Genomic DNA, 13,829 nt, shown 5'->3' with positions numbered 1-13,829 from the left:
TTCAAAATTCAGGTCAAATTGCTAACATTGTTAAATTTGTTTGTGTGATATTTTGAAATAAAAGAAATACTCACTTGGTAGTCATGTAACTAAAAAAATGACGTTATAATAAACTTAACAAATGAAATTTAACATTACAAGCAGTTGGGACCTGAAATTCGAAATTTGAAAAGGAGTGATTAAATTCCCAGAAATAAAAACCTAGAGACTAAATTTAAATTTATAAAAACCATAAGGACTTATGACAAATTTTTTAACCTAAAAATAGAAGTAATTAACTAATTATAAATTATCTGGAGAAAAGAAGAACAAATAAAATAGCAGACAAAAGGGTCGGGGACATGTCGGAGAATGAAATGGACATTGACCTAGATTTCTGGGCTAAAAGCCCAACGGAGAAAGTGACCTTGAAACCAACGGGTCCCAACCATTTATCCTCCTTCAATACAATTTGTGCTTTAATAAAGCAATTTAAATTAGGGAAAATTTCATCCAAGATTATTAAATTATTAATAAGTTTACATTTTGATTACTCAATTCTAAAAGTTATAAAATGGTCACTAAATTATTAAAATTTTTCATTAAACCATTCGAAAGTTTTTATTTAAGTCACTGAGTTGTTAGGTTTTTTTTTTTAAGTTTCAAGCGATATTTGAAGATTGGTATGGTGGATTAACACTCATCAACGAATAGAAGAACATGCTTTAGATTTAAGTCAATTTTGGAAATAGATTCGTGACATTTGAAGTTGTTTAGTATTACTTTTGAGTTGGTTAAAATACTTAGAAAGTCTCTATTTATAGGGACTGGTATTCAATTAATCCCTCTATTATTAAATGGATCAATTTAGTTGTTATATTATTAAAAAGAATTAAATAAGTCCAAATTGATTAGTTTATTAAAAGAGTGAAAATCTGAAGTGATAATTTTCCAGGAAAATGAAGAGAATCGTTGGAGAAACCTGCAAGAAGAAAAGACATTTAACAATAAACTACAACGCTAGGTGAAATATACACACTAAAATTTCATTGAATATAAATGCAGCACAGTCTACTTGAAGAAAACGAAAACTAGTTCTCAAATTCAAATTATTCCTGTGTGCTTTCTGAGCTACCAAACAGAGTATTACTGGTGAAAAGAACCTGTTCCCATCGAGTATCTAGTATTGACATGGATGTGTGACTCGATTGTCAACCAATGTAGGTAAAATAAAAAAGGGAGGAGGCATATCTGAATGAGAAGGATCCATATCATCAAATGGTTGAAAACAACCTGTTTCCAAACTAAAAATTCCCATATCAATAGACCCTTCAAGAGTATAAAGAATAGTATCATCCGTAAAGTAAATGGAATTGGGTCGACATTCAGGAAATCGAGAAGCAGCGACAGACATGGAGCAATTGTCACCCAAGAACAAGGCATCATCCCCAATGTTCCTTACCTCAACAAGCCTTGCCACATGGTTTGCATGTTGCCGAAGCTTTAAAACCTTGAAGTTTGTTGTCCAACGGTATGGACCATAGGTGCTAATAAATCTTTGGACAATCAAAAGTTCACCGTCTGATGATTCCACAATATACTTAAACGCATTATCACCTTCTTCTTCAGGTGGAATTATTATTTTCTCATCAAAAGCTGAAACTAAACTACCATTCATATTTGTGACTTGGACTGATTTGATTCCCAACCTAAAATCTACAGCATAAAACTTGCCTTTATGAAACTCATGCTCATCTTCCTTAGTGAATTTGTTCACAACGGGAATATCAACAGAAGGAAGATCAATGATTCCACCGGTGAAAGGGTTTATGAGTTTAATAGCCAAAGTCCAGTCTACTGTAGCTATCCATCCATAAGAAGAACCACAACATCTTCTTTTATAAGGCACTGACAACTCCACGCCATGTAATTTCTTCTCAGTGATATTATATAAACCACGCTTTTCTTGACTTTTGGTAATCATTAGGAATGGAACTTGATGATTGCATCTCTTCAACAATTACATGACTCCACGCCATGTAATTGTTGAATATGCATGTTTTGCTTTATCTCTAAGCTTATTGCTAGATTATAGACTCCTACTAAAAGTCAAGAATAATAAATGTATCTCTTTTCCTCTCTCTTTCATTACCATCCCTAATCTAATTATTCCATCTCTCTTTAGTTTAGTTGCTAACTTCATATCATACACAATTTCTAGACTCCTGCTGGAACTCAATTAAAAGAAATTCTGTTTTTTTTTTTACTCCATGAGAATTTTATTCAAAAAAATTTAATTTACGTAGCTTTTGTTATGGCTGTCTCAAAAGAACATGCAGTTCAGATCGTTAATTTCATAGTAAATCTTTCTAATAATATAGCAAAGAAGTTGTTTGCCTCAATCTTTTCAACTTGATTGGTTCATTGTTTGTAAGTCTCGGTATGCAATAATGGAAAATTGTTACGTCATTGTTAAGTTCGATTATTAAAGATTTTTGTTGACAAGTTAAGTAAATCAGAGTTACCTATGTCTTACAAAATAAAAATGTTGCGATTCTTCGTATAAATGAAGGAATATTCTAAACTACATTTTAGAGAATCGCTTGATACATTGATGTTATTTTATGTATGTCGTTGCTTCTTGATTCTTGAGATGTGCTTGTAATTCCATTTGCTTAATTCATCCTTACCTTGGAAAATAGTGGTCATTTTTAGCTCACAAAGTGGTCGTTTTTTCCAAGATATGCCTCTACCGTTTTTTATTTTGCCTACATTGGCTGAAAATTGGGTCACTCATGCATATCATTGTAGATATTGGATTCCAACCCCAAATTAATTGATATCTATCGTTTACAAATAATTGTTTTATATATACAAGCCTTACAAGCACCAACACAAGAGAGTCTACGCTTTGTTCAACAAGAAATAAAATGTTTTCCCTTCCATTAAAAATGTTCAGAATTTGGCAAAAAAAGAAAAGCTATAAAAACAACCAAAGCATGCCAGTACTAGAGTTGTTGATAGATCGGGCAGTTCGTGTTTGAGCCGAGCTCAATAAAAATTTTAAGCTTGATTGATAAGCTCGTGCCCGGCTTGACCCAAAAATGGGCCTAAAGTTTTATCCAAACCCGACCCAGATTATAAATGTTAAACCCAGACCTGGACCGACTCGACCCATATTAAAGCCTATAGTATCAATACTTGCCCCAAGATATCGATACTTGCCCCAAGGCATCAATGCTCAGGCAAATTTTCAGGCACAGTGCCGATGTTTTTGGGTAATGTACCGATACTTTGTTAAGGGTATCCGGAACTGATCTGGGCCAAAAAAGCTTACCCGAGACCTAATCTGTCTAGAAAACGGATCATATTTTTTTCAAACTCCTTTTTTAGACCTATATTTTTATCCAAATCCTCTCACTTTTCATATATGAATTCGTCTATACATTAAATAACCAAAAATTGAATTATAAATTCTTGGGGTAAAAATTGACATAAGAGAACAATCAGAAATTTCATCTGCAAAACTTCCATTTTTCTTCATCTTTTCTTAGTTATTTGCACCGGCAAAAGTAGGGATTTAATACTGGAGGAACAGAATAAAAACATCGAATTATAAATTCTTGGGGGTCAAAATAAAATTTTTGCAAAGTAAAAATTAGTTTCAAAATCTGGGTTTGTTGTGACATTGAAAATTTTATGGGTTCAAAAATCAATCCTTTTCACAAATAATACTCTGTTTGGTAGCTGAGAAAGCAGAGGAAGTGTATTATATTGATCAGTATTATGTAAGCTTGTTAGATTAGAGAATGCATTGAGTTGAAAATAAAGACAAGGTAATATGACAATCAATTAATGTATATGACTAGAAAAATCAATCATGAACTTAAGAGATTGATTTTCACATTTAGCATCAAACTGAAAAGCAAGGGCCATTGTTACTCACTTTCAAGCTCTGTTTCTTCACTTCTTGTTCTTCTATATGTTGTTTTACCTCTCATAGCATTTTCTAGCTCTTGTATCGAACAAGAAGTGCTTCGAGCCATCTTATTAGCAAGTATCTCAACACTTTCTGATAGCCCAAACCTCAACAATCGATTCCTCAATAACTCGACGGTTGAAAAATACGGAGGAATACCCTCATCGACCATCATCTCGAAATATTTGCATGCCTCCTCTAACTTACCTCTCTTTTTACATAAACCATGAACCATAACGGCATAAGTTGAGACCGAAGGATAAAATCCTCTATCTGCCATACTCTCCCACAACTCGGTTGCCTTGTCGAATCTTCCTATACGAATGAACAACTTTAGTGACATATTGTAAGTGTGTTTATCTGGCAAACAATCATTTTTCTGCATTCTTGAAATCAATCTAAGAGCTCTATTAACCTCAGAATGTTCACAATGATAAGCCAAGATCACATTGTAACTCCATGTATCTGGATTAATATTCCTCTCAATCATCTCAGTTAGAAGCTGGTAAGCTTCATCAATTTTATCATTCTTGCAAAGCTTTTTGATAATACAATTGTAAGTGAACAAATTTGGTACAAGATTGTATCTTCTCATTCTATCGAGCACCTTGAAAGCCGCATGAATATCATTTGCCTCACAATATGCACGAATGAAAACAGAGTAACTACAAGCATTTGGCTCAATCCCATTCGAACCCATTTCTCTGAACATCTTATAAGCTTCATCCACGCAACCACCTTTGCATAAGGCTTCCAACAAGCTATTATAAGCAAGAACATCGATTGAACAGCCTCGTTGGAGCATTTCGTCAAACACCTTACGTGCCTGACCAACTTCACCAATATCTGCCCAACCCCTCAACAAAATGCTGTAACTTTTTGCACTAACCTCAAACTCGTGCTTAGCTCTATCAAAAAACCCTTGGGCGTGTTTTACAAATTTCTTTTTACATAACAAAAACAAAAGTTTATCGACATCATCAACACTAGGTTTGATTCCAAACTCCACCATCCTATCAAAAGCCCTGATCGCATCACCAGGCAAATTTGCTCTACAATAAGCTTTAAAAACAAGCCAGAAAATTTCCGGGTTTGACTCAAATTGTTTACTATCTCTAATTTCTACCAAGAAATCCCATAAAATAGCAAACTGTTGGTTACTTCCTAATACATCAACCAAAATACGATAGCTTGTATCACTGTGTTGAAAACCCGGAATTTTTGCAGCCCAAAGAAAGAATCTGTGGGCGGAAAACCCGAGATTCTTACAACGTTTCAAGACTTGTTCGACTAGTTGAGATGATATATGAGATGAGAATGTGGTAAGAGAGTGGTCTAAGTCATGGTGAGGGCTCCTGTGGTCGCTTAGTACGCGAGAGATTTCGTTTACGAGGTTCGATAATGGTGGAAAAGTAGGCTGTTGTTGATGGGTGAGAGAAGAGAAGCGAAGAATGGGTTTGTAGTTGTGGAATGAGCGAAACATAGACTGCAGTGGTCTGGTTTTGGAGAGAGCCATTCTAAACCAGCGCTGAAATGTAGCTGCAACAAGCGACCTTCGTTGGACTGAAGGGGTCTGGTTAAGTTACTTTTAGTGTTATTAAGGTAAACTACAAGTTCAACTAAACTATTAGTAAATTTATATTTTGGTCATAAAATTTCAAAAAGTTACAAAATAAAGCTTATGTTTTGGTTACTCTATTTAAAAAAAGTTACAAAATGATCATTTAACTATTCAAAAAATCTTATTTAAGTCATTGAGCTTTTAAAATCGGTGCTATATGAGCTTATTTGTTCGTACCACAGTTATCATTTCGATTTACTCCAACAGTTAAGTTTTTTTTCATTAAACAACTTTAAAAGTTACGAATCTGTAAATCAAAATCCAAATAATTTTTTTTCTAATCTTCAACATTGATCATTAAATCAATTTGGATCTAAAGTATGTTATTCTATTTGTCAATAGGGTACTGATCCACCATATCAATCGTCATATCATCACTTGGAGCACATTAACCGGATTTTAAAAAAGAAATAACAATCTTGTGATTTAAATAAAAAATTTTGAATAATTTATTGACCATTTTGTAACTTACTAATAATTTAGAGACCTGAGTGTAGTTTACCCTTTAATTAATCTGTCAACTTCTTTCTTCACCAATGGATCCTTTTAATTTTTTTATTTTTACCTCACCCATCCATGTGTTTAATTAATATTATTGTTTCCATTTTTTATTTATTTTTGTTTTTGGTAGAAAAGAGACTATAATTTTGAGTAAAAAACAAGAAAAGATTATAGCCATTGAATTTGAACCCGTAATTGGTTTACACAAGAAATCTGCTATCCCCCTGCAATTATAAACAGTCTCCTCTTCCTATTTGCTTTCAGCTTCCCTTTAAAATCCTATAAATATAGCATGTTTCTTATAAATTGTAGTTTCTTCTCGGATCCACGAACCGGCAACGACGGCATCTATGAACCTAGAACAACTTCTTACTCACAGTCCTTTGCTTTACAAACCCAGCAACCTTATTTGATAAAGCAAGGATAAAATGAATGAAAACTTGGGAACAACTTCAACGCGATTCTGCAGAGTGATACTGAGACCAGTATTCCTTAACAAGTTGCCCGAACAGTGAACCTTCTCTTTCCATTAACTTCGTCGGCTCATCATACTCCATCAGTTTGCCTGAAGTATAATAAAGAAACAACCTCATTCTTATGTGATTTTATTAGGAAAAAGGGTATAATCTAGTAAAAGTACCATGGAGGTCCTGAGTCAAATTATATTTATCTTTTACTAAAAAATTGAGTAAATTAATCTTGTATGTTAGATTAATGAGCAAGTTGGTTTTTAATTAAAATTTTATTTATTTCTACTATTAAAACTGGTGTGGCATTGTACCTCATGCTAACATGGAGATATTAGTTTTAATAGTAAAATAGATGAAATTTTAATAAAATGACTATTTTGCTCATTCTTTTAAAATTAACCCCGATGTCACAAAAAACAGTGAAATTGCAGAAAATAACCAAATTTTATAATGTGTAAATATTGAGGATTAAATTTTTAGAATCAAAACTAAATTGACATAATGTATAAATGTTGAGGACTAAAATTGATATTATGCCAATTTTAAAAGCTTCCAAGTTATCTTCACGTTAGTAATTTAACCGCTAATGACTAAAAAATATTCAAATAGTTGGGTGACCAAAAAAGAAAAGTTAAATAGTTTGGTGACCATTTTGTAACTTATCATAGTGGAGTGATAAAAAAAAGAAATTTACTAGTAGTCAGATGACTACCAATGTAGTTTACCAAACAATAAATGGGGGCAATATAATCCCCTTTTTCCCAAGGTTCAAATGCTGGTGTGGTGTGCCTAATTATTGAAAGATGCCTGCAAGATGAAAGAAGTGCATGCAGTGCAAAGTATGTTTGTATGTAAAGGTTGATTCTCAGGTCAGCATTAAAGAAACTCACCATCACTGATGGCAAGTACCATCGTGCAATCCATGACAGTTGGTATCCTGTGTGCCACTGTGATAACAGTACAATCTGCAAATTCAGCACAAATAGTTCTTTGCAGAATCAAGTCGGTTGCATTATCAATCGATGCTGTTGCTTCATCAAGCACCAATACTCGACTTCTCCTCAACAGAGCACGGCCTAAACAAAATAGTTGTCGTTGTCCCATGCTCCAATTGGATCCATCTTCCACAACTTCATGACCAATTGGCTTTAGTCAACATATAAAACGAAAAGGAAAGGATATGATCAAGTTTCTGGAAATTTACCTAAGGAGTACAGTCCCTCTTCTTTTTCCTGAACAGCTTCCCGAAGTTGACACTTATCAAGAACCTTAAAATGCAGATGAAATATCAACTATCCATTATATTCATAGTGTTAAAATGATGGAAGGAATCATTGGGAAAAGAAATCAAAATTTACCTCCCATATCTCTTGGTCAGTGTGTTGGGATAGAGGATCCAAATTGTATCTAACAGTTCCATTAAAAAGGGTAGGATCCTGTGGTATTATTCCAAACCGTGACCTTAGATCGTGAAGGCCAATAGTAGAGATGTCAATGCCATCGACTACAATCTTCCCTGCAGCTGGCTCTACCAGACGGAATAAAGCACTGATTAGAGTTGTCTTCCCACTACCAGTTCGGCCAACGATACCAATCTTGTGCCCTCCTTGAAATGTGCAACTGATTCCTCAAAGAACTAGTGGTGCATTGAGCCGATATCTGATCTGTTCGAATAAATTCTCAGTATACTAATTGGTGCTGTATAGAACATCCAAAGAAAAAATATACCTGTAAATCACAGATATCCACTTTACCCATAGCTGGCCAATTGTAAGGAGGACGATTCTCCTCTATAATTTCAGGGGCTTCACTTGGTATATACATGTATTGATTAATCCTTTCTACAGAAATGATGTGATTTTCAATAGTGCATTGGTAGTAAATCGAAGATACAAGGGACAAATTCAATGAAAGACCATAAGAAAGCGCCAAACCGATAAACCCTGCAATGATTGATATGGAAGATTAATTTCTACGAGATTCTTGATTTAGTATACAAGAGTGATAGTTTCTTACACTAACCAGAACTGAAAGTCCCAGAAGGAAGCAAAACCATGCAGAGTGCGGCAGAGGCAAGAACAACATAACTAAGTGTCTCTAACCGCTGGACCAACCATTCGTTTGCCGAAAAACTGTGGAAGAACGGACTAGCATTAGTGTCGATGAGGTCAAGGCACTTTGCAAAGAACCGTTCTTCCTCATCAAAAGCCCTTATTGTAATGGCTCCAGCTATTGACTCAGCTAGATGATTTGCTACCAAGGATTTGGTTGTGCCATTTATCCTCATCAACTCTTTTGCCGTGGAAAAGTAATATTTCTATATACAACCCACAATTGTTTTCAAGATTAGTCAAATTTACATAGTGACATACTGAAATCATCGAATTTTGAAACGAAACTTGTAGTGTGTTACCTGTAAGCGAATTGCTACATAGATAATTGGTATTGAAACAAATAGGACTTGCCAAGTAACAACAGCCAGAACTGCAAGATTGCTACAAGTATTTACGGTAGCCGCAATGGTGAAGATTAAGCTGAATGGGATATCAATATCAACAATGCTCAGATCAGAAGATACCTATATGGAAAGAAGGAATAAATGTTAGTTACGAGAATCATTTTCCTGTTACGTAAATATTCTCTTGGTGGGATGCTTACCCGACTTAGTATCCTTCCCAAAGGAGTGGAGTCGTAGAATGACATAGGTGCACGAAAAAGGGAATTTAGCAGGTGTGAAAATAGAGATTTTGAGGAACTAATACCCAAGGTAACTATGGAAAGAGATCTAAATAGCAAGAATAGTGTTGAGAAAACACCAATCACCAAGTAAACTTCGATCAGTTTCAATGTGCTAACATTAGGACTGTCAACATTAGCAGCCATCCAAGAGTTTTGCAATATCTGACCGCCCATAAACAAAATGTGAGTTAAAACAGAAATGGAGAACAACAAAAACCCTTTGTTTTTATTGAGATATTGTATATATGGCTTAAACCCGGAATCTCCTTTTTCCCTTTCTTCTTGCTTAATCAATTGACCACCTTTAGATGGTTTAAACAGTTTTTCCACATAACTCTTCTTGATCTCTCTAGTGGATGTTCCATTACTCACTGAAGATCTTGCTTCAACAACGCTTCCATACCCAGCAGTTTCTTTGTGTGCATTAACAAGGTCCTGAAATTCTCGACTGGAGTCTAATAAGTGATGATAAGGAGCTGCTTGCAGGATCTCCCCATCTGACATTAACTTCAATAAAATCAACATTACAACAAAATATTTTGTTGAAACATAAAAAGATGCAAAGGTTTTCGTAGAGAACAAAAAAGAAAGACAATCCTTTATGCTCTGGCAATATATACACTAACCAAAACAGAATCAAAAGCAGGTAGGAAATCAACTTGATGGGTCACAAGTAATACTGCCTTCCCTGATAATGCTTCCATAACATATTCCTGCAATAATCTTAAGTCAGCTTTCACATAAGTTGATAATAAAACAAATTGCAAGCTGACTGTTGATTGTAGTTACATTAAATAAACTTGTAGCTGTGTGGGCGTCCACAGCACTGAATGGATCATCTAAGAGGTATATATCAGCATCCTGATAGAGAGCTCGAGCAAGTTGAATTCGCTGTTTCTGACCACCACTAAGATTCACTCATCGTTCGCCTATTTCAGCTAGATCACCATAGGGAAACGATTGTAGGTCCTTCACCAAGGAACACCTCTCAAGTGTTTCTTCATATCGTTGCCTATCCATGGCAGATCCAAATAATATGTTATCTTGTATTGTTCCTGTTTGAATCCAAGCTGTTTGAGAAACATAAGCAATCTTTCCAAATACTTGAATCTGTACAATGAAGCAAATTACCTTATGTTATTTAGACCTGCTAAGAAAAGAAGATGAAAGGAAGCAATATGCCGAGAGAAAAGGCTAAAGGCATCCGTCCTTCATACAGAATCAAATTTTATGACTTACAGATCCTTGGACGTTAGGGATTTCTCCAAGAATTGTGGCTAAAAGGGTTGATTTACCAGAGCCAACTTCTCCACATATGGCCACTTTTTCCCCCATCCTAATCTCTAATGTTATGTTTCTTAGATTGGGTTTTGAAGAATTCTCTTCCCAGGAAAAGTCTCCTGATTTAATGGAAATGGATAGGTCGTTATTCTCCATATCGCATCTTTGCCTGACATTTGCATTCTGCAGCTCTGGTGCCTCGAGGAACTTCACAACACGCTCAAATGCAACCTTTGCTTGAATGACTATTCCGATAACATCAGGTATAGATTTTACAGGATCCTGAACAAGACGTAATGTGGCCACAAAAGTGAAGACATTACTAGCATGCAGAGGAATTTTCAAGTAATAACAAGCAGCAAAGGTAGCAGCAGAAACCAAAACAGGGGAAGACCAAAAGAGAAAGCTATTGTATGCTTTTCGCAACTGCACTGCTGATAGCCATTTGTATTCCTCTGCCCTTAAATTCTCAATAACTTTCTTAAAATGGTTCTCCCACGCATACAGCTTCAGCGCCTTCATGTTTATAAGAGCCTCAGAACTAGCCTTAAGCCTCTCATCTTGTGCACCCATTAGCTTGCTTTGAAACCTGTGCTGTAACTTGGCTAGTGGAGTATTGCATAGCACAGTGAGAATGATAGCAACTAGAGCTGCAATCATGGCTAGTCTAACGGCTTGGAAGAGAATCACTAGAGCAATGCATAGCTGAAGGCTTGTTGTCCATGTCTGATGGAACCAGAAAGGAAATTCTCCAATCCTATAGGCATCAACTGTAACATAATTTGTTATCTCACCACTCGAGTGCATCAACCTTGCAGCATTGGATAATCTCAGTTGCTTCTTATATATAGCTGCAGTGAGTAAAGACCTTACTTTAAGACCTATTAGTTTGGTTCGAAAGTACCATTGTCTTTGTGATAAGGATTCTAAACTTTTTGCAAAGAAGAGAGCAATGGCCAATAAATAACCTTCGTATTTGAAATTTCCTTTTCCCTCAGCAACCAAAATGAAAGCATTAAGAAGCAGTGGACCAGAGGAAACAGTTACTATCTTCAACAATGCAAAAAAGCCAGACACAAAAATCTCTCTTCTGTGGCATAAAATTATGGTCTTCAAAATAGATGCCTGTGATGATGGCTTGGATTGCATTTGCTTGTTCAATTGGTATGAGAACAACAAATAGCAGCTTTCCGCTCTCTCTGCCTCACTTAACTTAGGTATATCTTCATCCTGAAGAGTCTTCTCCCCACCTTTTTTCATCAAAGGGTTCAACCACCAAAAGGATAGTTTACTAAAGCAACCAGCTGTGGCAAATTGGGTAACTTGCCCAGTGCAAGCAGCTTTGGTACTGCCATTGTGATCAGCACTTAAAGGGTCATAAAGGCCAGATTCATTGGTGTTCTGATCACCATCTTCATATCCATATCCCTTGTAAGCACATAATAGCAACAATATTGCCCCAGGTAATGATAAAGCATCTAAAACTATTGTTATCGTGACTATTCCATTCAAAATAGCAGCAAAAATCGATAAAATACAAATAATTGCCGCAAATATGAAGGTGAGAATCGAAAGTATACGAAGTGGTGTCTTGGGAAGTTGATGACCCTTAAGGCTCACAATTAAACCTACCACTAACCATGTGCAGCCCCGAAACAAAGCTAGCAACCACCAATTCATAGGCAAAACAGTCTGTGTTTTCCTCACATTCTCTATCAAAATCCAAATGCCTAAGCACAAGTACACCATTCCGAGACAACCATTAACAATGGCTGAAGCCATCTGTAAAGCAGAATAATTTCGAAACCGAGCAGGAACTGCAACCGGTTTCGGCAATGGTTTCTGAATCATGTTGAATAAGAGCATGATTAATAGCACAATATTGAAACAAGTTATGGTCCCTTGATTAATGCAAGAAGAGGGATGGGTGAAATGCCAAAAAATAGAATGGCATAGCTTTCCTTCACTATAAGAACAAGTGAAATCCCCACAAAACATAGTCCATAAATCCTCCATCTTTGCTCTTTTCCTTGATCATTAAAACCTATATAGAATTCAACAATACCACAAAGACCCTCAAAACATTCAATCTATAAAGAAACTTTAAATCAAACAAGCAATTCTTAAGTTCAACTGTTCAATTCAAACCGAAATTGAATCAAAGCGAAACATTCATTCCCATTTACAACGTACCTATCAATTGATCAGTAGAAAAGGAATCTGCAAAACGCCCCAATGCATTTTGAGAGCAGTTAATTTCGAGTTTCGACAATGCTCCAATTGAAGCCAATCATCAAATTCAAAGCCATCTGCAATAGGTTTTCAAGAACTTGATGAGTTAAATAGCCACATGTCGATAGAAAAAAGGAAAACAATGGCTGACAAAAATGAAAGATGGATCTATGAAATGCAAATTTTGTGTTAAATAGCCAAAGAGAAGCATTTAAATAAATCATGAAAGAAAACTATACTGAATGTAATCGTTGCAGAGATTACACTTTTTTTTGTAATCGACACAGAAACAAAGAAAGACAAACAGATATATATACACGTGGCCACGTGGATTTATACGGTTTATGTCGGGATAATTATTTTGGTGTCAACCACTTCAATTATTGATTTTAGATTCAATCACTAGATCAATAATAATTAAAAAGTTAAAAATAAAAAATTTATTAAATTGATTCAACATGTTTAATTGTTGATTTTTATTCTAATTTTTTTATTTTTACCAATTCTCAAGTAATTTCTAACTCAATCTCGTTATTCGGACCGTTATACCGATCGATTTTTATCCTATCATGTTCTAGTAATACTAGTCACATCATCAAATATTAACGGAATTTAAATTCAAAGACCAAAACGGATTTAATTTTCAAATTCAAATACCAAATTAGACAAAAAGAGTACAAATATCAAAACAAACCTATAAAATTTCAACCATTAAAAATTTCATTCCAAGTACAAACTCACTAGTACATGAAAAAATTCATATATAATATTAAAAACATAAAAAATCGTACTTATATTTAATATTTAGAATAATTCTTAGTACATTTCAATGAAATTTGTAGACTCACAACCAGAATTAGTGGGTTGACAAATTTTAAACTTAATTCTGAAATTATTAAAACTTTATTTTGCACCTAATAAATAATGAATTTTAAACCTTTAATTTTACTATTTCATACACCTAAAAAATGTTTTCATTTTCATCTATTTCTTTTTTTTTTCTTTTCCTCCAATTTCTTTCATATCA

The 13,829-nt window shown here is 34.8% G+C and overlaps 2 protein-coding genes across 2 annotated transcripts; both read right to left on the bottom strand.

Moving 5' to 3' along the window:
- Window positions 1-3,763: 3,763 nt before the first annotated feature.
- Window positions 3,764-5,544, bottom strand: LOC105801817 (pentatricopeptide repeat-containing protein At1g52640, mitochondrial). The gene has a single exon (XM_012633117.2). It carries the CDS (start codon window positions 5,472-5,474, stop codon window positions 3,918-3,920), a length of 1,557 nt encoding a protein of 518 aa, XP_012488571.1. The 5' UTR covers window positions 5,475-5,544; the 3' UTR covers window positions 3,764-3,917.
- A 680-nt stretch (window positions 5,545-6,224) lies between these two features.
- On the bottom strand, window positions 6,225-13,076 carry LOC105801818 (ABC transporter C family member 10-like). The gene is given in 13 exon segments (XM_052623867.1): window positions 6,225-6,645; window positions 7,441-7,680; window positions 7,755-7,818; window positions 7,909-8,214; window positions 8,279-8,493; window positions 8,573-8,867; window positions 8,964-9,128; window positions 9,209-9,796; window positions 9,916-10,002; window positions 10,079-10,399; window positions 10,529-12,614; window positions 12,764-12,879; window positions 13,042-13,076. Coding segments are annotated over 11 exon segments (4,452 nt in total). The 5' UTR covers window positions 12,587-12,614; window positions 12,764-12,879; window positions 13,042-13,076; the 3' UTR covers window positions 6,225-6,532.
- Window positions 13,077-13,829: the final 753 nt, after the last annotated feature.

Source organism: Gossypium raimondii, chromosome 11, assembly GCF_025698545.1.
Source record: "Gossypium raimondii isolate GPD5lz chromosome 11, ASM2569854v1, whole genome shotgun sequence".
In the NCBI taxonomy this organism is placed as follows: Eukaryota; Viridiplantae; Streptophyta; class Magnoliopsida; order Malvales; family Malvaceae; genus Gossypium; species Gossypium raimondii.
Note: the sequence above shows the minus strand (reverse complement) of the source record. Positions and strands in the feature narration are given on the sequence as shown.

Excerpts from the sequence above, each read along its gene's own strand:
- LOC105801817 (XM_012633117.2), bottom strand. The coding sequence starts at position 5,474 with ATGGCTCTCTCCAAAACCAGACCACTGCAGTCTATGTTTCGCTCATTC.